This window comes from Pelodiscus sinensis, chromosome 6 (assembly GCF_052426305.1).
Source record: "Pelodiscus sinensis isolate ZL-2025 chromosome 6, ASM5242630v1, whole genome shotgun sequence".
Taxonomy (NCBI): Eukaryota; Metazoa; Chordata; order Testudines; family Trionychidae; genus Pelodiscus; species Pelodiscus sinensis.
The window spans coordinates 102,599,092-102,622,154 of NC_143057.1; the positions used below are offsets into that span (position 1 = coordinate 102,599,092).

At 41.4% G+C, this 23,063-nt stretch overlaps 1 protein-coding gene across 1 annotated transcript in view; it reads right to left on the reverse strand.

Moving 5' to 3' along the window:
- NNT (nicotinamide nucleotide transhydrogenase) overlaps positions 1–23,063 on the reverse strand; it is an 85,668-nt gene that overhangs the window by 19,174 nt on the left and 43,431 nt on the right. Inside the window, exons 13-19 of the mRNA XM_006139514.4 lie at positions 22,348–22,493; positions 20,418–20,613; positions 19,052–19,285; positions 16,525–16,685; positions 14,967–15,146; positions 8,480–8,639; positions 6,774–6,855 (exon numbers count right to left, since the gene is read on the reverse strand). Coding sequence (XP_006139576.1) covers positions 6,774–6,855; positions 8,480–8,639; positions 14,967–15,146; positions 16,525–16,685; positions 19,052–19,285; positions 20,418–20,613; positions 22,348–22,493 — 1,159 coding nt within the window. The remainder of the gene's footprint in view (positions 1–6,773; positions 6,856–8,479; positions 8,640–14,966; positions 15,147–16,524; positions 16,686–19,051; positions 19,286–20,417; positions 20,614–22,347; positions 22,494–23,063) is intronic.

The window sequence follows — 23,063 nt, forward strand, 5'->3', positions numbered from 1 at the left end:
GGGGTGCTCTATGTAAGTTACATCTGCTTGGTGCTTATTTTAGCTTGCTCAACAATTCCCCCTCCCCCCCCATCTGAACATTTGTAGAAGTTACACACACAGGATAGCTTGCTCAACAGAGCCCAGCTTCTCCCTTCTTAATTTTCTATGTCCTCTGTTCCACATGTACAGTCTCTGTTTCCAGTATACGTACATTTGCCAATTCTCCAAAGAACACATTCCAGTTTCAAGGAGCGATGGCAATTTAAGTACAAAGGGCATGCAGATACTCTAGCACTTGTTTATTGCTCATGAAAATCTGAGTTATAAGAACATAAGCCCTGACTGTAACAGGGTTTTAACCTATCCATTTTTATTAGGGATATGAAAGACTAACCAGTAAGCATCACTTAGACCAGTAATGCTTACCAGTTCTGGTTAACCGGTAACCAGTGGATGCTGGAGCAGCTTCCTGCCTGCTGGGCTCTGCTCCAACCCCATAGTAGGCCCTCCCAAGACAGGGACTGCTACAAGCAGCCAGCTCCAGTTTGGGGCTGGAGGCAGGAGCCCCATAGGCCAAGATGGAGTGGTCCCCAGTCCATGTGCCACTTAGTCAGTTAACTGGTTAAACATTAGATCAACCTAACTTTTAACCGACTGATTATCCAAGATTTTACATCGCTAAGTTTGACAAAAAAGAGCTCCCAGCTTTTCTTCTAGAGCAGGTGTGGACAAGATACGTCTCACGAAGCCACTGGATCCAGCCCACCCTGCCAGGACCCTCAAGCACACAGCAGATGCTGGGGATAAGGGTTTTAGTATGCAGGCTGCCCTGGGCTCACAGCAGCAGCTTGGGGCCCAAGGAGAAGTGCCTCTCCATGGCCACTACAGCTGGGAGTGGGATGCATGTCCCTGGCTTGGGAATGTCCAGGTTAGTCTACCCCCTGCGCTCCACAGCCAGAGTGAGGAATGCAGCAAATTGTGCACTACCCCAGGCTCCCTGATGAAGGGGAACAGCCAGCAATATTCCCTTTTAACTTAGGCCAGGGAGGAGCCCCCCCAGCACTCCCTAAAGGATGCATGGGAGATGGGAGTTGGCATGCCCCCAACCAGCCCCTTTAATCTTCCTGGTGACTTCTGTCTCTTTTCTGTATGGTTTTAGGAGATGCAATCCCATTCCAAGAACATCCCAATCTCCTACACAGCCAAACCCTTACCTTGGTTTAAGTTATGATAAGAGGAAGCTACCTACCAAATTTGGTGGGTCTAGCTTTTACTGTTTGTGATGGAGCGCAGATGCCCCGCCACCAGTTGGGCACTGCGGCAGGGAACCGCAGCTGCCTAACCCCGCCCCCACACCCTTGCAGCACATGCTCATGCCAAACCCCGGACAGACACTCTTTCAAATTACTTATCTAGAGAAGTAAAGCTAAAGATGGCATCCCTTAATCTGCTCAAGACAACCTTGGCATGCTTAAATAACAAAACCTAGTATCATACATGCAGCAGTTCCATTTGATTAAATCCCAACACTCAATAATCTAGGTAAATTTAAAACCTCAAGTCTACCTGTTTTACATTTCCTCCCATTTTCAAAGAAGATGAGAGCTTTGCCTTCTGTCCTGAGATCGTGAGATACTGGCACATAAGTCTTTCCAAGATATTAACCTATAATATTAGGTAAAACCAGCTGCCTAGTAACTGAAGTTTGAGGAAAATATTCAGAAGCTAATCTACATTTTTCTCACAACTGCATATTCTGCTGACTGGTAAATAAAAAGTAAAGAACCCACATCCCTATGGCATTATTCAATAGATTTAGGAAGCACACACACTTAATTTTAAAAATAATTCAATACTTGCAAGCAAATTCACACAACAGTCAACCTGCTGAACTCCTTGCCAGAGTATGTTGTGAAGGCCAGGACTATACCAGAGCTCAAAAAAGAACTAGATAGATTCATACAGGATACAGCCCTCAATGACTATTAGCCAGGATGTGCAGGAATGTTGTCCCTACCCTCTGTATGTCAGACACTCGGAATGGACAACGGGGGGAGAAATCACTTGGGCTACGTCTACACTGGCCCCTTTTCCGGAAGGGGCATGTTAATTTCACCTATCGTAGTAGGGAAATCCGCGGGGGATTTAAATATCCCCCGCGGCATTTAAATAAAAATGTCCGCCGCTTTTTTCCGGCTTTTAAAAAAGCCGGAAAAGAGCGTCTACACTGGCCCCGATCCTCCGGAAAAAGCGCCCTTTTCCGGAGGCTCTTATTCCTACTTCGAATAAGAGCCTCCGGAAAAGGGCGCTTTTCCCGGAGGATCGGGGCCAGTGTAGACGCTCTTTTCCGGCTTTTTTAAAAGCCGGAAAAAAGCGGCGGACATTTTTATTTAAATGCCGCGGGGGGTATTTAAATCCCCCGCGGATTTCCCTACTACGATAGGTGAAATTAACATGCCCCTTCCGGAAAAGGGGCCAGTGTAGACGTAGCCTCTATGATTACTTGTTCTGTTCATTCCCTCTGGGCTACCTAGTATTGGCCAATGTCAAAAGACAGGACACTGAGCTGGATAGACCTTTGGTCTGACTCAATATGGCCATTCTTATGTTCTTAACTTCCTTACCTTGCTGTAATCATTTACTCTTGTAACTTGTGCAGGAATTTTAAATATACATATTCTACAAGAATAGTTGAAAAGGTCACACAGCTAATATACCATGGCCAAAATGTAATGAATCTCAACATATAAATCTAGAAGATCGGAGGATGGTATTCAATATGCTATGTATCTGAGCATTTCTGTATTTTAAACACATCTTTATATTATATATGAGGCTACAATTCTATGGATGAATGATTAGGGTTTGTCTACAATGAATTTAATTCAGATTAAGGTAGGGTGTGAATTTAAAGTGGACTAGCTATTCCTGATTAACTCCTTATGTGGATGATTTTACTGTAGATGAAGGGTGCCTTTTTCTGAATTCACTTGATCCACTTTTGAAGTGCATTAAAATAATCCAGAATCAAGCCCTTACATGCATTGTAGCAAATCATTCAAGAGGTATGGTAAATGGAGAAGCTTCAGTGACAGTTCTCCTAATATCACTAAGGCACCAGCAGAGAATAAAACTACTTGAAGATCAAGTATCTTCCCTCAGCTTTGGGAACCTTCCAGTCTGACATTTTTGTAGCTCCACCAGTCAATACTAACAAAGAAAAAGCCAACAGGAAGGTTGAATAACATATAATTTTCTTACCTGATTCTACTAATACATTTAATATGTGATCTGCTGCAAGAGTATTTCAAGTCAGTGATGATGTTAGCAATGCATTTTAATAACAAAAGCACACTTAAGTTTCCAATCCTGCCTGTATTACTGAATTTAAGGTCTAGTCATAAAATGTTATACATCAGGTTATACAATCTAGGCTCTTCACTGAGCATGTTATGGCTCTAGGAAAATTAAGGAAACAGTGTCTCTGAATCAAACATGAGCCATGAAGCAAAAAAAAGACCATATGACAGATGCAATTTCTCTTGGCACAGCATGGACAAAAACTGATGACAATCGTATGTCCATGCTGGCACTTTTCCATGGCGGATGTGAGTGTGTGTCACTGCATCTGGATGCTGAGCATGCTTGGGTCCCGAGGCACTTCAGACCTACTGAACCCAGAGGGACAGCAGCTGCACTCAATGAACACTGTGGGAGCTCCACAAAGTGATGAAAGGCCTAAATTACCACAAACTGTAAATACAGACTTATTTCATTAAAATACTAGGTAACCACTGTAGCAATCTTTTCCTGAAATTGACTCACTTTAAATATAATCCAGTTACTTCACAAAGGTTCATTCATATTTCTCCCATGGAAAGCTGACATACAAGGTGAAATCAATAATACTTTATATGATCATGAAAAAAATGAAGCTAGCCCACACAGAAGCTATAAAAAGTAAAAAAAAAAAAAAAGGAACAGGAACAGGATGTTGTCATCACATTACCCAAATGAGGTTCTTTTGTTACATGCCTAATGGGCCTTCAGTGTCTTTAACAGAATTCAGCTATGCAAACAGATTCCCAAATGGTGAGAAAATAAAGGATGAAAAGAATTGCCATAGGAAAGAGACATTAGGCCTTGTTCGGCTTTTCTACATATGGAATAAACCGCTACACAGAAGTATATTATTTTGGGCAATTGCTAATGAACAATTTTACTAACCAGTGCTATTATCCATCAAATTATATACTACAAACACTGTAAGGCACTATCAGCATCATTTCTATGAAAATGGAAAAGGAGAAAGAAAAAAACCACACAAATTCCTAGAATACTGACTCCAAAGCTGAGTTACTATATATTTAAAATAAACACAAAGAAATTAGAGAATGAGATTGGCTAACCAAAATCTGTCAGAATCTTTTTTTTAAGTGACAACTGAGACTGGACTAATTTCAGATATTAAGTTACTATAAATTAAAAATAGTTTCCAAAAAAAATTAGCAATGAAGACACGGCAGGTACTGAAAACATTAGAAAGCTAAGTTTTGTGAGGAAGGAAGGAGGAAAGGACTGAAGTTTCCCTGTCAACTTCACTGTGAATTTCTTACCATTTTGTAACATTCTATTGAGGTAAATTCTGTAGAGTTTAACATTTGTTTTAGAGTTCCAACAGCCTTCACCTGCAGAGCTAGAGAGTTGATGTAAGGTATCATCCAACTTGCAATGGTAACTATAGGATAAGAAATCCTGCCTTCCAATTTTAAGACTGGATACAATAGCAACAAAAGCCCATCTCTTCAGAAAGTAGCCAGTGCCTGGGATGTAAAATGACTCCCTGTCATTTTGGAAAGTCCAATGGTGAGCTGCCAAAGGACTAGAGGGCTCAGGCAAAGCTCTCAGCATATCCTTGCAAGTTATGGTCTGTTCACGGACAACAGAAACAAGATCCTGTGAGGACTTTCAGGATTATGCCAGACCAGAGAGCTAATCTTCAGAGAGAACTGCCTGATATTGCTTACATCAGGATTAGAGATTCTCGAGAAATATTTTGCCACAATTTGGAGCAGGCTCTACCACTTCACTGTTAGACATGGTGCTCCTGAAAGATCTCCAACAGCCCTTACTGGTTCATATGCTTTTCCTGCCCCAAAGTCTCTTAAGGGCTCGAGTGTCTGCAAGGCTGTCAGCACTTATGCATTTAAGAAAGAATTTGCCATCAAGTATAGGTTGGACCTCCCTTGTCCAGCACCCTCAGGACTTGACCCATCCCAAATGAAGCAATTTGCCAGATCAGGAGAGGTCCCCTGCCACCAGCCTCCCAAGATGCTCCCCCTTCCTGCTGCTGGCTCTGTTCTAGCCCCACTGCCACTGGCTCCAGCCTGACTCCATTTCTCCCTCACCCAATTTGGAATCCCCAGGGATGGGGCTTGCTGGCTGCCCTGCTTTTGCTACACTCCGCCAGGGATCCCCAGAATGAGTCTTGCCATCTGCCCCAATTCTCTCCCCCCCAACTGGGAATCCCTGGAGACGAGGCTTGCGGGCTGCCCCATTTCTGCTGTGCTCCTCTGGGGATCCCCGGGGACGGGGCTTTTGGGCTGCCCTGCTTTTTCCAGTAGCTGACGTGCTACTGTCCTGCCAGTCAGGGCTCCCAAGGGATGGGGCTTACCAGTCCCACTGGCGGGGGCTTCCAGGGGACAGAGCTCCCAGCCAGTTCGCATTCCTGGGTGCCGGCTCTCTCTGATCCAGCAACATCCATGGTCTATGCCAGAGAGATTTCAGAGGTTCAACCTGTTCTTTGCAGTTTTCTTTTTTACTACCATTTTAGTGTAAATAAAACAACTCAAGGTGAGCCACCCACCTCCTGTGTTTTTACTGGCTATTACTGTGCATTTTATTGGCTCCTGAGAGGGTAAGCATTGATTCCATTAGTATAAATCAGTTACTCTGGATTTCATGGCTTAGTTTCCTGAGGGAAATAAAGCTCATAACCATGCTATGAAGATTGATGCCTTAGGGGGAGGTACCTTAACATCCTTCCATCTGTTATTGGACTGATTTCTCCTGGCATTCCTTTCCCCTTCTCTTCGCCTCCTCCCTAAAGTTCCATGACAGCCATGTCCCCTCCTACTTTAAATCTCCCCAGAAAACAGAGTAACAGTGCAATAAGAATGGGGACTGATTCCCTATGAGGGAGGTAATATTTTAGGAAACAGGAAAGACTTGAACTGGACCCAGTATTATATTTCACTGAAGCAGTGATTCCTGCACAGAAGAAGTCTTCTCCCTGTGTTGTGTCTTTCGAAAATTCAACGACAATCCTTTGACAGATACTCCCAAGGGAAATGGAACAAATAAAAAAGAGATTCTGCTTTCCAAAGATGTAATGACACTTATATTGAGCAGCAGCAGTAAATAGTTTAAAAGAGTGTTGTAACCATTGGAAAGGATAGGTACCACCATGACAGAGCACACAAAGCAGTACTAAGCTTAAAAAAAGACAATGGTTAATGCTGTACCCAAATTCCAAGTTAACTGCTGACAAAAGTGGACGCAACTCCATTGAAAACAGTGAGTGGCACCATTATCTGTTTAATCAAACAGTACCATGAAATTATTAAATGTTTTGATAAGATTAAAACATTCCTCTTATTAGCTTGTTCTCAGATATCGGCACAAGCATCACTGGTGACAGCTAAAAAAGGCAAACTTCTATGGAGTATTCATACAATGAAAAATCCTGTCTGTCATGTCTCTCTCTCTACACTCATACAAAAGCTATTTACCTGACATGTTTGCCTTGTTCTTTCAGCATCTTCACCAGGTCAGCTATGGGGTACTGAGCTTTCGCTGCACACAGACCATAACCTGAAAGATAAGTTAAACAATTGTTTCTCCAGTTCAAATTAGGAAGTTGTTTCCTTTCCCTTTCACGTGCATCAGAAGCTCTAACCATAAAAAACGGCACTAAAACATCACTAACACATGAGCATTTCAGGACAACCAATTTTCTTCTTCGTTTTTGCTCTCCGCTCAACTGCATTTAGGATATCAATACATCTGTTTGGACTATTAATCTATTTTAACTAAACCTACATCCTGTTTTGTCGTAACGGAACAGGAGACTTCACACTATCATAGCCAAAAACTGGTTCAGAAGTTATTGTTACACTTCCAAACTTGTACCTTCCACCAAATTGAGGATATCTACAATACAAATCTATGATAGGATACAGCCTGTAGCGATATATAGCCACTCTTATTCTTTTACTTTCATTAACTTTGCCCAGAAGTAATCCATGGAAGGAACAGGTATTATCCTTAAAACCCTCAAGAGCAGAAACGGTAAGCAGCAGTCTTCAGGTACCAACCATAGCAACAAATGGCAAAACACCAAAATAATACACCTTTTTGCCTTGTTTGAAGCAGAGGTAACTCATATGAAACAGTGTATTTGCTTATATTGGCTTGCAAAAATGGATATGAATGCTGCTGGGGTTTTATACATTAAATAGTAAAATCCTGTCCAGTGCAGAAATTGACATCGTGTATTTTAATGAAACCATATTTCCAACTTTTCCTAAAAAGGATACTCTGCTATAGAAGTGTATAATTTTTTTTTCCAAACACAAAGTTTTTACAAAACCAATGAGAAGTAAAGTGTTTTCAGGATTTTTATTGTGTGTCAGTAGTTGGAGTTAAATCTTCATCAGAAGTCCCAATAGAACACTGACCTAGTGGAGAAGAACCACAAAATCTTCTACTATTTTAATAATCCAAAGTAGAGAAACTGTATTACTATTACTGGCTGTATTATGGTACTGCCTAAAAGCCCCAACCAAGATTATAAACTCTATTGTGCTAAGTGTTGGCGGTGTGTACGTGTTCACTCACACTCATACCAGAACACAGCTCCAGACCATAAGGCTATCTACACTGCCCCTTCTTGCGCAAACAAATATGCAAATGAGGCAAAGAATGGAATATCACTGCGCCTCATTTGCATAATTAATGAGGCTCTGTTTTCACACAAAAACCCCTTCTTGCACAAGAGTCGTTCTTCCTCTTTTTTTCAGGAAGAATGGCTCTTGCTCAAGAGGGTTTTTTTGCGCAAAAAGGCAAAAGCCTCTCGTGCATAATTGATGAGACTCTGTTTTTGTGCATTAGGTGTGGCGATATTCCATGCTTTGCCTCATTTGCATTTTTTTTTTGCCCAAGAGCGGGCAGTGTAGACATAGCCTAAGAGTATACTTAGCTTATTTCGTTCACAAAGGTTAGGAAGAGACACCAAGATACACAAAACTGAGTGACTTGCCCAAGGATGCTACACAGTTGGTCAGTGGCCAAGTTGGGATTAGAACCAAAAAAGACTACTGACTCCAAGTTTAGTACCTTAAATCACTAATTCACAATCATAAGAGGAATCTGTGTGAATCATGAAGATTTATAAACTATGCCCCATCTAACAACATCCACTGACTCCACTTCTTACCTGGAGTAATAATAATGCTATTGGCCTCCTTTATCATTTCAACTGCATTGTCCAAGTTGACTTCTGTGTGAGTACCAGTAATTTCCATAGGTTTCCCACCAGCTGTTGAAGTGGTACCATAGCCACCAAGTATGACATTAGCAAGAGAACGATTCATGGCCTGAAAAACAAGGGGTTTGGACCAGTTGATCACTAGTTCCAAGGACAACAGAAAAATATTTTCATTAAGCAAAATTTCTTCTATATCATATTTTTCTGAAAATATGCTTTTAAAAAAAATTGCACAAAATTTAAAACATTTCAAACAAAACATTAACATTTCAATGATAAAGGGGATCTGGGAGGTTGGAATGATGGAAGTTCTGAAAAAGACATTCCTGGATTTTGTCCAACTCTCCTTGTAACCACAGTATCTCAAAACCATAGTATGACAATTAACTGGCCTTTATGAGCGGCCCTATATGCTGCCACCACAGCTTCAAGCTGAAAAATAAAATAAAGCAAAATATACAAATAAAGCTAATCAAATGCTGACTCAAACAATGGTTTAGGGGACTGAAACCAGATACTGGCAGACCACCAAAAAGAATTCTAAAAGCAAGAGTTCTCAGCTGAAAAAGCTACTTTTCCTGAAAATTCAGTTCCATGGACTGACAACAGGAACACTTAAGCAGACATTAACTTTCTAATAGCGGGGGTCCCAAAATATTCAGGTACTACTAGAAAATAGGCAAAATTTGTTGTAATTACAGTCTAACAAACTTTAAAGGGAAATAAAAAGGAAATAATTTGGCTGTTACATTAAGAGTATATGCACCGTGTCAAGTTATAACCCTGAGTAAATCTTTTAAGAAGAACAGATGTAGATCAGGAAACATGCAAATGAGAAGAAAACCCACAAAAAAGCATACCGTTTCAAATTAAGCATTTAAACAGTATCATCTGCCACAGCCTTTAAAGAAGTCCCACTCTAGAGTATTCAAACACCTACTGGAAGTTTCTGACAAGAATGCCATTAAAAATCTGGTTGGTGGTGCAGCACAGAGTCAGAGATAAGGCAGGCTCCCCAATGCTCCCAGAAGCAGACACTAGGTCCCTGTATCCTCCAGGTTCAGGGAGGCTCTGTGCATTGCCCCTGCTCCAAGTCCCAGCTATGCAGCTCCCATTGGCTGGGAACAACCACCAATTGAAGCTGCAGGGGCAGTGCCTGCAGGTGCAGCATGTGGACCCTCCCTCGCCAACCAACCACATGCCTAAAGACCCCAAGGACCGGATAGCTGCTTCCTAGGAGCAGGGGTAAGCCCTGCCAGGACTCCACATCTTGGTCTTCATCCTGCACCCCAACTCCTGTCCCAAGTCCTCTCCTTCACCCCCAAACCTCTCATCTTGAGTCCTACCCCAGAGTCCACACTCCCTGTGCACCCAATCCTGTACCCCAGCCAGTCCAGAGCCCCCTCCTGTACCCTTAACCTCTCATCCTTAGCACCACCACAAAGCCTGCACCCCAGAACACCCACCTGCACTTCCCCAGACCAATGAAAGCAAGTTAGTGTGGAGAACAGTGAGCAATGCAGGGAGAGAGGATGGAAATAACAGGGGTTGCAAGGAGCAGCTGGGCCTGAGGAAAGAGGGCAGAACAGGAGTGTTCCACTTTGTGTGAATTGAAAATTGACAAGATTAGGCAGAAAAATAAAAATAATAAAGGGAAAAAGGATGTTGCAAGTGGAAGGCCTTTGTTCACATGTGAGATGGTAACAGCATTTTGGACATCATGAGGACACAGGATGGGCCTGATCTAAAGCCCATTCAAGCCAATGGCAGTCCTTCCCTTGACTTAAATGGACATTGGATCAGGCCCACTCTTAGACCTATAAGTAGAACATGATTGTGGATATATACTATGATGCTTTAATACCTCCCCTATTTCAAAGGGAGAAGAGACACAGAGAACTTACTTGCAATTGTACTATAGTGGCTAATTGCCCTGTAATGTGGTTTGAAAAGAGGAAGATGCGCCCAACAAAATTCAGCTAACTTACAGACACAGGGGATGATCCTGTCAGATGCAGAGCAATCTCCAATCTCACTGAAAATTGTGTATTAGAAGGGGGAGTGGGGAGGAGGAAGCAGCAGCTCCCTAAACTTAAACAAACCAACACCAAAAACTTGCACTTGTACTTTTCTGGGAAGGTCTTTACAAGAGAAGTTAAAGGAAAGAGATAACTTACTGTGCAAGACCACCACAAAATCAGAAATGAAAACAGTGCCCTAAGATATTACTAGAATAGCTAAGTCTTTTTAGGGATGTAAGAGTTTAACCAGTTAACCAATAAGCTGATGCTTACTGGTTCCAGTTAACAGTTAAACTCCTAGAGGGGCAGGAGCTTTCAGGGCTGGGAGCACCAGAAGTCCATGGGGGTTGCGACCATGTAACCAGTGGTTACACATTTTAAAAAATGTCTTACGAGTTTCCACATCCCTAGTGACTAATCAGTCTGTCCACCTATACGTGCAAACCAAAAGCATATGAGAAGGGGATTCTTATCAACAAAGCAGACAATAGGCCTATCTTAAGGTTGCAAAGAAAAACAAAACAATTCAAGTAACAAGAAGCCTCTAAGGGAGGGATGGGCAATAATTTTTTGCCGGGGCCACTTCAGAAATTTTTGAAGTGGCCCCAGGATGCACCAGAAGGAGTGGGGTCAGGATACTTCCCAGCTTCTCCACCTATAGACCATGATTGGGTCTGGGGATGGTGAAGCACCTTTACCCCCCCTCCCAAAAGGTCCGCCCTATGCACCATGCCCCTGGCGGTAGGAGGAGACTTTGTGCACTCCCCCTTCTGCCCCCAAGCCAATCAGGGCCTGTGGGCAGAGGAGCATGTGAAGCCTCCTCCTGCCCTCCCAGGAGCACTTGATGCTTCTAAATGCCACATGCTCCTTGCAGGGCGGGACGGAGGAAACTTAGCATGCTCTCCCCACCCCCAGGCCAATCAGGGTTTGGGGGCAAGGAGAAGCGCACAAAGTTTCCTCCACCCTGTCAGGAGTCTGCAGTGCTTAGATGTGCCACATGCTCCTGGCAGGGCAGTAGGAGACTATGCTCACCCCCCCCCACCCAACCCCATCCCCTGGCCCTAATTGGCCTCGGAGGGGAAGATGGGAGAGATCAGCGGGGCCTCTGCAAGCCAGATCAACCTGCTTGGCAGGCCAGATCAGGCTCATGGAGGCCCTTTTGTCCACCCCAGCTCTAAGGTATTTTTCTTTTTTTGGTTTAAGGTTAAAACTCTGTCCTTAACTCACCCAAGTCTAAGACAACAGGGAAAGTCAAGAAGATTTATCTATGAATGTCTTATAAAAGCTTTGAGATTATTGGAATGTTTTTTGAGATTAAGTTAATTTAAATAATCTATTTTGTGATTAAAATTCTGGAAAACGAATCTTCAACTATTAAGACATTTCTACAAACACCTCTTCATCTGCAACAGATAAGTTTCAATAAATATATTATTTCGGATAGAAGGTCACATTGACAAGAATGTTGTTTCACTGGCACAGATCGAGTAACATTTGCATTATAGGAGTTTATATCCTCTTAAAGCTGACTGCCTACTAGTTTCTTTTTCATTAAGAGCTTGCTGAAGAATACAATCTGTTCAGGCCCATGGATTTAAGTAATGTATTTAAAGTGACATTTTGGAAGGCAGTTCATACTATGACATGAAGTCTGTTACTTACAAGAGGTTAGGAAATGGCCACCTGATGAAAAATGCCACCACATTATTGTGTTTATTGAAACTTCAGCAGCTCAGTTGCAGTTATGCTGATTGTTATCTGGACGGGGCTAAAAAACAGCACTAGAGTCACTGAGCATCATCTTAAAAGCTAAACTTTCCTAAAAGTTTGCAAATATAAGACATCCAGAAAATTTACCCAGCATTCTTTGGGTCCTTAACTCAATTAATTTTTGTTTTTTGGAAAATGAAATGAAAATGCACATGCTTCATTTAAATCATTGTTCTGGGGTGGGGATGAGGGGTTCAGTATACAGGTTGTCCCCCGGGAGGAGAAGACTACCCCACCCCTCGCTCACTGCAGTAGCGTGGGGCCAAGTAAGAAGTGCCTCTTCATAGCCACTGCTCCTGGACCCAGCTAAAGCTGGGTCCAGGAGCTACCTCTGCTGTGGTTCTGCAGTGTGAATGTAGCAGAAGCCAGGCTGCCTGCGTACCCAGCTCTTACTACCTTTAAACTGTAGAGCCACAGCAGGGGTAGCACCCTTCTTCCCTTATCAACTAATCATGTAGATGATACAGTTATATCGACTACATGATTACTCGCCTATTAACATCCTTAAAGAAATCCCAACCCAGGCACATCCCATTTACCTGGCACAACCACACCCTTTCCTTGCTTTTATTTAACTCACAGAGGAAGCTGAATATCAAATTTGGTAGTCCTGGCTCTTACCCTTTGGGACTATTTTTTGGACAGACGCATTCTCTCAAATATATACTATATAGGTAGAAGATTGCCCCCACCGTCCAAACTCCACTATATTCAGACTTGATCAGGCCATACATACTACTGTACAGGGACAGTCCTAACCAAGTGGCAGCCCTAGGCAACCTTCCAGCTCACCTGGAGGGTTGCAAGATGGTTTCCAAAAAAATAAATAAATACGTATATATATATATATACACACACACACACACACACACACACACACACACACACACACACACACAGGGCTTGCTGAACCGCAACGAGCCCTGCTCGCCAGCTGCGCTGTCCGGCGATCTGCGCATGAACAGATCGCCTGAACCCAGCTCTTCTGGGTTGCAATCTACTTGATTGCATTATCTGTCGAGCCGTGTGTGTGTGCGTGTGTGTGCAAGAAGAATTTGTCAAGCAAAAAAAAAAAAAAAAGAGGGTCAGGGAGTAACCAATGAAACCTGAGGAAAGGATTTGGGAGGTTAGGCCGAAATGTGGTCATGGCCTGCCCTTAAGACTGGCTCTGTTGGCAGCCCCTTCAAAATGACAGCCCCAGGCGACCGCCCAGCTCACCCACCCCTAAGACAGGATCTGCTACTGTATAGCTATTCAGTTACAATCCTACATTTCCCATTTCTGCTGTCTCTTTTAAACACAAGATGCAAGTGTCTCAGCACTTCGGCCTGGTCTATACACTACAACTGAAGATCAACCGAATGTATGCAACTCCAGCTATGTTAATTACGAATTGGAGTCGACATATCTTAAACTGAGCTTCTGCACCATCCACACAGTGGGAGGCCGACATGAGCAAATTCTCCCTTCGGCCTCTCTTACTTGTGAGGAACAGGAGTACTGATGCTGACAGGGGCACCCCTTGAGTTAGATAGAAAGATCCATTAAATCAGTCTAACTTTAAAAATGAAAAGAAGATGAAGAAAAAAACACTAGTGTCAAAGTATTCCAGGAGCACAGATATTAAAATATGATTACACACATCAGACTAAACTTAAACCCTTAACGTTATTATAGTGCAGGTTTGTCATTAGACTAATGTGCATTTGCTGCCATCCAGTGGAGATTCAGATTCATGGAACTCTGAACAAACCTGTAGATTACTAACTCAAATGGTAAGTAAAGACATCATCAATACAAATCTCTCTTTCTTTACAAAACCTGTGTGTGAGATTCACAGAAGAATTCACTTGTGAAAATGGGTTTTCCCATTAAAAGGAAACAGGCAGGCAAGTCTCAGCCTCATCTATATTGCTAATGGATAAAGATTACAAAGATGTTCAAGTCTGAGGAGTCAGCCTACTTATATATTCATGACATGATCTTTAGCCCACTGAAGTCAGTGGAATGACTCCCTGAATTCAATGGATTTTGTATCAGACTTTAGTGCTCCAGTTCTACAGAGCATTTACGAGCATGCTTAAAATTGCACTGAGTCACTGGGAATTAAAAACAGAGTCTGATGTACTTTGTTGACTAGAGAAGGGTTGTGGAATTGGGACTTTATAAAAGAGAAGTATTTTAGAATTGCAGAAGAGTCAGGCACCTAGGGGTGTCAAATCCCAGTTAATCAGTTAACCAGCTAACACTTAGGTCTAACTGGTTAAGCAGGGACCCATGTGGGGGGCTGCAAACTGCCGATTCCCACAGTGCTGGAGCAGTCCTTCCCCTAAGGCAAGCTGTGCGGGAGCTCCCAGGTATCAGCTAATGGTACCGGGTAAGCATCACCATTAAGGCTGATGCTTACCCAGTCACATCCTTAGTTTAACCTTCAAATCACTTCTACTTTCACAAAAGGTTCAAGCTGTCCAGCCCAATACTTTAAATTAAGAAATGAAAACATCCATCAATCTTTTAACCAGCATTAATGGGTTAAAGCAGTTTTGCCTCTTATCCCTTCCCCACCCAGTATAGATTCCAAGTGTTGCTCCCCAGTTGTTTTGCAATACAACTTCATATACAAACAGTTTCTATTTAATTCTTACCACACACATGATGTAAGAGAGGATGGCACCAGAGGAACCAATGAGAGCACCAACAATGGTCAGCAAGTTGTTGTTGAGCAGGAAGCCTTCAGCACACAGAGCCCATCCAGAGTAACTGTTCAGTACAGTAATGACTACTGGCATATCAGCACCTCCTATAGCTGCTGTTAAAGTGACACCCTGAAGATGTAAAATAAATAAATAAATAAATAAATAAATACACACACACACACACACACACACACTCACACTCACTCTAGTATCGTCTTACAAAACGTAAGCATCACAGAATTGTTAGTGTTGCTGCAGATATTTACTAAAAATGATTTGATCCACACACCCAACTACGTTCTATGTATAAGAGATTAATAAGAGATTAATATATAGTATTTATAATAATTTCTGCCTTCAAAGATCAGACAGCCAACACACATTAGCAGTTTCAGAAATAAGATTTTTGTTAACACTGATCTTGATAAAAAATAAAGAAACTGTGCTTTAGAAGTACTAAGATAAGAAATATGATCATTAAGAGAAAAAAGAGACTTGAAGACCCATAAATATGCTGTAATATCATTAAACTGGTCTCTCTTGTAAATGGCATAAAATGAAATAGATTGAACAGTTCCATTAAGTCATGATACTTGAGTTTGAAAGTAATTACTATATTTTATTTCTAAAGTAAACTGAAAGGTATTTGTAAGATGCAGAATGCCCAAAATAGCTAAGGCAAGAAGGATAGTCAGCATAATAAACTAGCTTCTTCCTCAGCGAAGTCCAGATTCAGCAAATCTAAACAATGCTTAAGTACTTTGCTGAATCAAAGCTGCATTTTAGATCCTTAAAGTCTCATGTCAGCTCCCATTCCACTCTGCGGTATTATAGTTTTTACCAGGACTTCACAGCAGAGTTCTCCAATATATATGGTAGAAAGTAGCTTATGTTACAGTACATTTTAGTAAAAAGGTGATTTTTACTCGTTAAAGGGATGTAAAATTACACAGCTTGCAAAGCTAAATACTAAACCACACCTCACTAGAGTTCTTACAGATCATAATGAACCCCTGTGGGCAAATGAAGCTTCTGTAGCTCTGGCCTATGGCATGATAACCAATGCACTGCACCAATAAACTGTTGAACAATTTTGGTATATGGAAGATACAGCTGACAATTCCATACATGACTCTGTGGGAGGCGGGGGTAGTGGAGGCGGCTCTATGGAAGCCAACATGTGCAGAGGGCTGGCTCTGCCCCGCCCCCCCCCCCTGCCACTGCCTCTATTTGAGGAAGCAAGTGGGGGGGGGGGGGGGGAGGAGAGGAAGCGGGATGCAGACAGTTCCACGGAGAGCTGGATTAAAATCCAACTCCCCACACATATCAGCTCCTGCCCTTTCTGCTACTTGCTGCCTCTGACACAAGCAGCGGGAGAGGGGGAATGCATGTAGTCGACAGGATTAACCGATAAGTCTAGGCTTATTGGTTAATCATGTAGTTGACTACTTGTTAACATCCCTAGTATTCACTGATCACTGAGTGTTGGTGTGACTCACTGACTTACCATAATAGCAGAAAGTGCCGACACCGAACCTAAACAGGTAAGCCCTGTAGTGTAACTAGGATCAATCATGTATGGAATCATTCCACCAACACTGGCTGTCAGCAAACCTGCATTCAGTAAGTGCCGGCCTGGCAGAAGGAGTGGTGCAGAGTTCAGGATACCTGGAATCAAACATACTATCACATTTAAAATCTAAAATGCATGAGTGAGAATTGACAAGCACATACACCCCGCAAACAGATTAAAAGGAAAGTAAACCACTTAAAACCAAAGTGAAATTCAAAGTTAAGGCAGAAACTGACAGTTGTGTCAGTTTCCTGGACAAACCTTATCCAACTAATTTTTAGTACCTTTGGAGCACATTATATTAAAAGTGCATGTGTATATATACTATTGTGGGTTTTTATATAATGTCTCTAGCTAATAAATACCCAGGGAAGTATTATGAGCTTCAAAGGGCTCAAAAAAATGTACCACACAGACAAAGTTAAAGTAGGACTCCAAAGAACATTAAATCTATTCTTGCTTGAGAAACTTTTAGAGCTGAGTATTTTGACTCTGCTAGGAGAAAGGAACAAATATGTCCTTTCTCCCAAGTGTTAATTAATCATTGGCATTAGATAAATATTAACAGAAACAAAGTTTAACCTATCAGAATAAAAATTGCACCCTCTCAATTGCCCAGTTTCTAGTGACTTATGTTTAATTTCAAAAGTTCTGCAGTCACCAGAGTATTCCAAAGTAAACCTCACCTAATTTTTTTTTTAAATGATAAAACCAAGCAGGTTGGATTGGATGAGAGTGAGAGAGAGGAAAATGAATGAATGAATGAGAAGGTAGAAGGGAATGTGCATTACATAATCAGTTCTAGCTCTGAGGTAAAGACTCGTGCTATCCACAGCAAAAGCACCACAGAACACCAATCCCCAGTTAGGTACAGATTCTTTATTTGTTTGTACGTTGTCAGAAAGCACCAAAAAAGGGTATTGTGACATGGTAAAATCAAGCTCCCTAGTGAAGGCTTTGCTGTCATACCATACCCACCAGAAAGGAGCAGTGAAGATGGGTCCTCTACACCTAGAAAAGCTGCAGGGAAGCAGCTAACCAATCAGAACCTAAGCGGCTTGATTTAAAGGTGCTGCAGGGACTGAGGAAGTCAGTTCCTGGCTGGGATCAGAGGAACAAGGCAGGGTGCTTTTTGCTGATTACTGAAGCTCAAGAACAGAACCAGAAGAAGGTGAAAAAGGATTTGAGAACTTCAGCTCAGAAGTTAGAGAAAGGGGGCAGGGAATAGCAGCAGCAAACTGAAGGAAGCTGTTTGTGGCTGTTGTGTGTAGGGTCCCTGGGCTGGGACCAGGAGTAATCCATGTGCCCAAATCCTCACAAAGCTTTGCTGGGAAGCCCAAGTGAAGAGCAGAATTTAAAGGGACCCAGTGATGAAGGCCCTGGTGAGAGCAGACCAACCATTCCAGTTGGACTCTTTACTAAAGACTCAAGAAAGCGGCTAGATTTAAAGGGCTTGAGACAGTGTTGAAGATCCTAGAAAGAGTAGACTGTGCGCTGAACTTCTGTTACCCCAGAAGGAATTCTCATCAAGTATGACTATGTAACTTAGCTAGAAGGCTGAGCCACTGGAGACCCATCTAGCAAGGACAACCACCTACAGGGGACACCTAAAACAAAACAAATTGCCGCCCTCCTCTCCCAGCCAACAGGCAACGCTGGGTCATCCCCCTGCCTCTCCCTCTCCCCCGCTGTAGACAGGGGCTGCTCCGAATGAGTTGGAGTGTGCCCCTGTCTTCAGCACGCCCCTAATGGGCTACTCCAGTCACCACCGGTTAACCATTTACACCCCTCATGAGGAGTTGCTGAATCCCATGAAACATGGAATCGTTTATGAATGTTTATAAATGTAAAAAGATGACAGACTTCATGAGGTATGCAAGGAGAAGTGCATCTACATTAAATTACTTTAATGAATTTGACTGTTTAAAGAAGGGTCATATAACATTTGCAAAAAGTCAACTGATAGAGTACATATTTATTTTATTGTAAGTAAGAAATCCCATGGAAGTCAGTGACAGAACCTCTATTACTTTAATAGGGCCATGATATCATCCTAAATAGTCTACTCAGTGAGATGATGAATGCATTTTTAATTTTAGTAAGTTTCAGTAAAAGCAAATTATGTCCAGACAGAAAGTATGCACAGTACATTAAATAAGAAATCCAAAACAGTACTGAATTTGACAATATTTACATTATTTGGTAATTAACATGAAAGAGTGTCCATAAGGAGACTGAATGCAGATAGTTCCCCCCCAAAAAAGCACTACACCCCCCAAAAAAGCACTACACAATAAAACAAAAATTTAAAAATGAAGGCAGTAATTAAAAAAAACCCACAAGTTAAACCTCCATCTGGATCCATTTAATAAACTGTAATGTGTAAATGTATTATCGAGTTAAAGAAAACTGACAAAGAAATTTTAAAAATTAGCTTTTGCCCAACAGGGACAACACTCACCTTGCAGTTTCCCATAAGCTACGAGGGAACCACTGAATGTCACACCACCAATGTATGTGCCAAGATACGCCACAATCTTGGTGAGGTTTGCAGCTGGATCAGTAGCAAAGTGAGGATACTCAATCATATACTCGGCTACGCAAGTGAGCACAGCAGCCAAACCTACCAAACTATGGAAAGCAGCCACTAGCTGAGGTAAATCTGAAATCTGGATGCGTTTAGCAATTGTCAAACCTGGTGAGAATTGAAGAAAAATAAAAAGGGATATTAGAAGGTATTGTTTAATGTGAGCATGAACTTGAGCATTCTGTTCACTATGGAATCTAAACAGACTGCTGAAAAAAAGCCAAGAAAACTTGCTCTGCATTAGAAGTGGTGCTGTTAGCAACATTTTTACTGAAAGCCCTAATGTAAGTAATTTTGTGCATCAGGAACTCTGGGCAAATAAGGAAATAAAAAAAAAAAATCAGAAGTATTCTTTGCAGCCACCTGAGAAGCTTTCACGGGATCCAGTATTCTTTTCATATGAGGCAGCATAGTCCAAAAACAGGGGAAATCTGACTAAACTCAGTAGACCAGATTTCAGTATCTTGATCAGTAACTAACCTGCAGTGAGAGTTTGGTCAAATAACTTAGCCTCTCTATTCCTTAATTTTCTTACTGAGCGAGCTGGGCAATCACAGAGCCATTAGTCTGACATCAATAGCATGCAAGCCCTTAGGACAAATTTTGAAGGAAATAATAATTAAAAAGACATTGTGATAAATGGAAAATTTGATAAAATGCAACAAGGGTTTACCAAAGACAGATTGTGCCAGGCCACCCCAATATTTTTACCTTGATAACTGATTTTTTCCAGGAATATGAAGTATGGTAGATTTAATCTATTTGGACTTTAGTAAGACACTTGACACAGTAATAAAATGGGAAAATGTTAGTTAAAAATTGAGAAAATTGGGATTTATACCAGAATTGTGTGGTGGGGGCTAAAGATATGAGACCAAAAGTTGTGCTGAAAGGTAAAATTTCAGGCTCAAGGAAGATTACTAGCGGAGTCCCTCAAGGATCAGTCTTTGGAGTTGATCTGATTGAATATTTTCATTAATGACCTGGCAGTAGCACTGGGACCCCACATGGCCCACGGCCATAATAATGGAAGCAGGAAAAATGTAGTTTGTTGCAAGCAGCAAGATTTTTATCTGCTAAGTGGGAATCACAATTTTTATGCCACTAAAGTGCTTTGATATATGGATAAAAGTACTCTGTAGGTGCAAAGTTAGAGTAAAGGTATCAAAAGTGGCATGTAACCAGGAACTATTAATTTCATCTCTAAGTTATAAATAACTGTCTGACTTTTAGCACTCACCTATGGTGCCACCAAGAGTCATTGCACCTGACATCTGAGCCAACAGTTCTGGTGATGGTTTAAGGCCTCCAAGAGTAGCCGCCAAACCTCCAGCAACACCTATCATGCCCAAAGCATTACCCAGACGAGCAGTTCCTTGTGTGGACAGACCGGCCAGAGCACCAACACAACACAAGCCTGAGCCTAGATACATCATCTTTAAAATAATAGAGCAACATATACATGCATCAAAATCTGATTGTTATACAAAAAAGATTTTTACTGATGATTCAAAGGTGGATTTGATCTTAACTAACAACAATACTGAGGAGGAGTCTCAGAGGAGTAGCCATATTAGTCTGTAACTAAAAACAAACAAATGGATGAATGGCCCTGTTGCATGTTAGAGACTAACAGAAAAATATAGATAGTATCATGAGCTTTTTTGGTTAGTCTCTAAGGTGCTATAAGACCTTTTTTTTTTTTTAAACTGAGGAGTAGAAATTTTCCTATGCTGTGCGAATTTGTTGTTATAATAAGACTGTGGCCATTTTCAAAAGTTACATTTATAAATCAGATTTGAGAACTTTCTTTTTTTTTTAAGTTAGCTTAGTTCACCTGCTTATCATGACATTAATTTTAAGCTAAAACAACTTTCCAGAAGTTTTCCCCTTTAAGGAAATCCAGAAGCAAAATTTTCTTAGCATAACACAAATTAATGTTAAGACTTCAATTGTCCTAATGAGCATGGAAACAATTTTTAATATTTCATTATGGTACTTTTGGCTTCTTGTTTACAAAAGAAAACAAGATAGCTTCCATGGATCTGAACAAGCAGCACTATAATAAGATGTTCTACATTTTGAGAAATGGGATTATGTTTAAGACCTTATCTCTGATCGCTCCTTTTGCGCTGAATCTTTGTAGACAGCCTTAGCTCAAAATCCCACACATCCATCCCTCTGTGTGTGTGTCTACCTCACAACAAATGTGATTTACATGTTTTAAGACTCAAGTAAAATAAAACCTACCTTTTTTGCCTAATCTCTGATTCACAAAAAAACCTACTTAGGCATTTCTAGAAAGCATCCATTTCAAAGCTTAAATGCTACTATTTCTGCTGTTAATGTTTAAGAGATTTGTCCATAACATTACAGACTCTGCTGTTATTTCAGAAATATAAAGATTTTTTAAAGGAGGTTGTTATTTAGAAACTTTGCCACACTAAAGTCAATGACTAGTGTTTACTTGCAAGTTTGGTGCTCTCTCATGAGGATAGCATTTTGGCTGCCTGGGTGGATATAAGCAAAGGATGAAAAGCCAATAAATAAATAGTTGTTCTCTCCAAAGCCCATCAATGGAAAACTAGGACATGTCACTAGCAGCCAGTGGAGGCTTGCTCAAAAAAAACTGCACTTGAAGTACAGACAAGCTCCAATCCCAAGCAGCAGGTAAAGGAGAGAGGGAATGTTTAATGTAAGCTGGAGTTGGAGTCATTCCCATCAAGTGGAAAGCATGGCAAAGCACAGAAAAAAGAAAACAGTGCTGAAAGTATAGCAATTTAGTGTGCGTGGGGAGAAAGAAAACAAGATCAACAGAGTGAATTTTTCCTTTTCCAGCCTTTACACTAAATGCCATACTTAGAGTGGCATTAAGTTACTCACAAACCTGAAATATCAGAAAAGTCATTTGACCTTGTCTTGTTCGGTTCTGATCCTTTGCCCATGTCATCTTTACAAAGTGTATAAATAAGAGGTAAAACTAGATGCAATTTGAGAAAGAGTTGGATGGAAGATGAAGGAGAGCAGCATATAGCCCTTTTGTATGGTTATTTCAGAACATGTTTGATCAAAGTGATTTGCTTAATGTACACTTTAAGGCCAATTGCCAAATGGGAAAGAGCTGTTGAAAGCTGGATCTGCAAATGACAGAAAATGAAGGATTTTCTTACCTGTTCAATATTATAGCCACCCTGGAGAGCAGCTGCATATCCCCCTACAAAGACACCAGTAGGGAGCAGGTACAAGTAATTGTATTCAGGAGGATCAGTAGGACGCTTGAACATATCCAGCATTCTTTGTGTAACCAGAAAACCACCTTGCCAAATACAAAAGAAAAAAAATGAAAGCTTAAACTAGTCCTTGGCCAACCTACCAGGAAAAAAATTAGTTAGCCCTATTAACCACAGGGATAGAAGTTTGTGACTGAGTGAGCAAGAGTTTTGGAAAGCTTGAAATATGGTGTATCAGCCAATTTACAGGTATCTAGGATTAAGGTCAGATATAACCATTTTCTTTAGACTACACAGGAAATTTATCCATGGAGGGAAAGGTTTTTGAACTGGCAATTACGGAGAGATCCCAGGATCAGCAGGACACTCCACACATTTGCAAGGTGACCTACCTATCAGCTATTACTCTCAACTGTTCATCAGCTCAGCCGCACAGCTCATTCGTGATCACACCACTGGCTTGATCACTCAAGCATGCATCTTTCCTCTTCACCATACTGTGGGATAGAAATGCACTGACATACTATGTAGTTTCCGATTAAAATTCTCCAGTGGCTGCACTTGGTTGCTGCAGCCAAAACCCTAACCAGGTGGCAAAGCTTCTGCCAACACAGGGATAAGAATGGAGATTATGCTCACTCTTCTCCCCCTTCCCC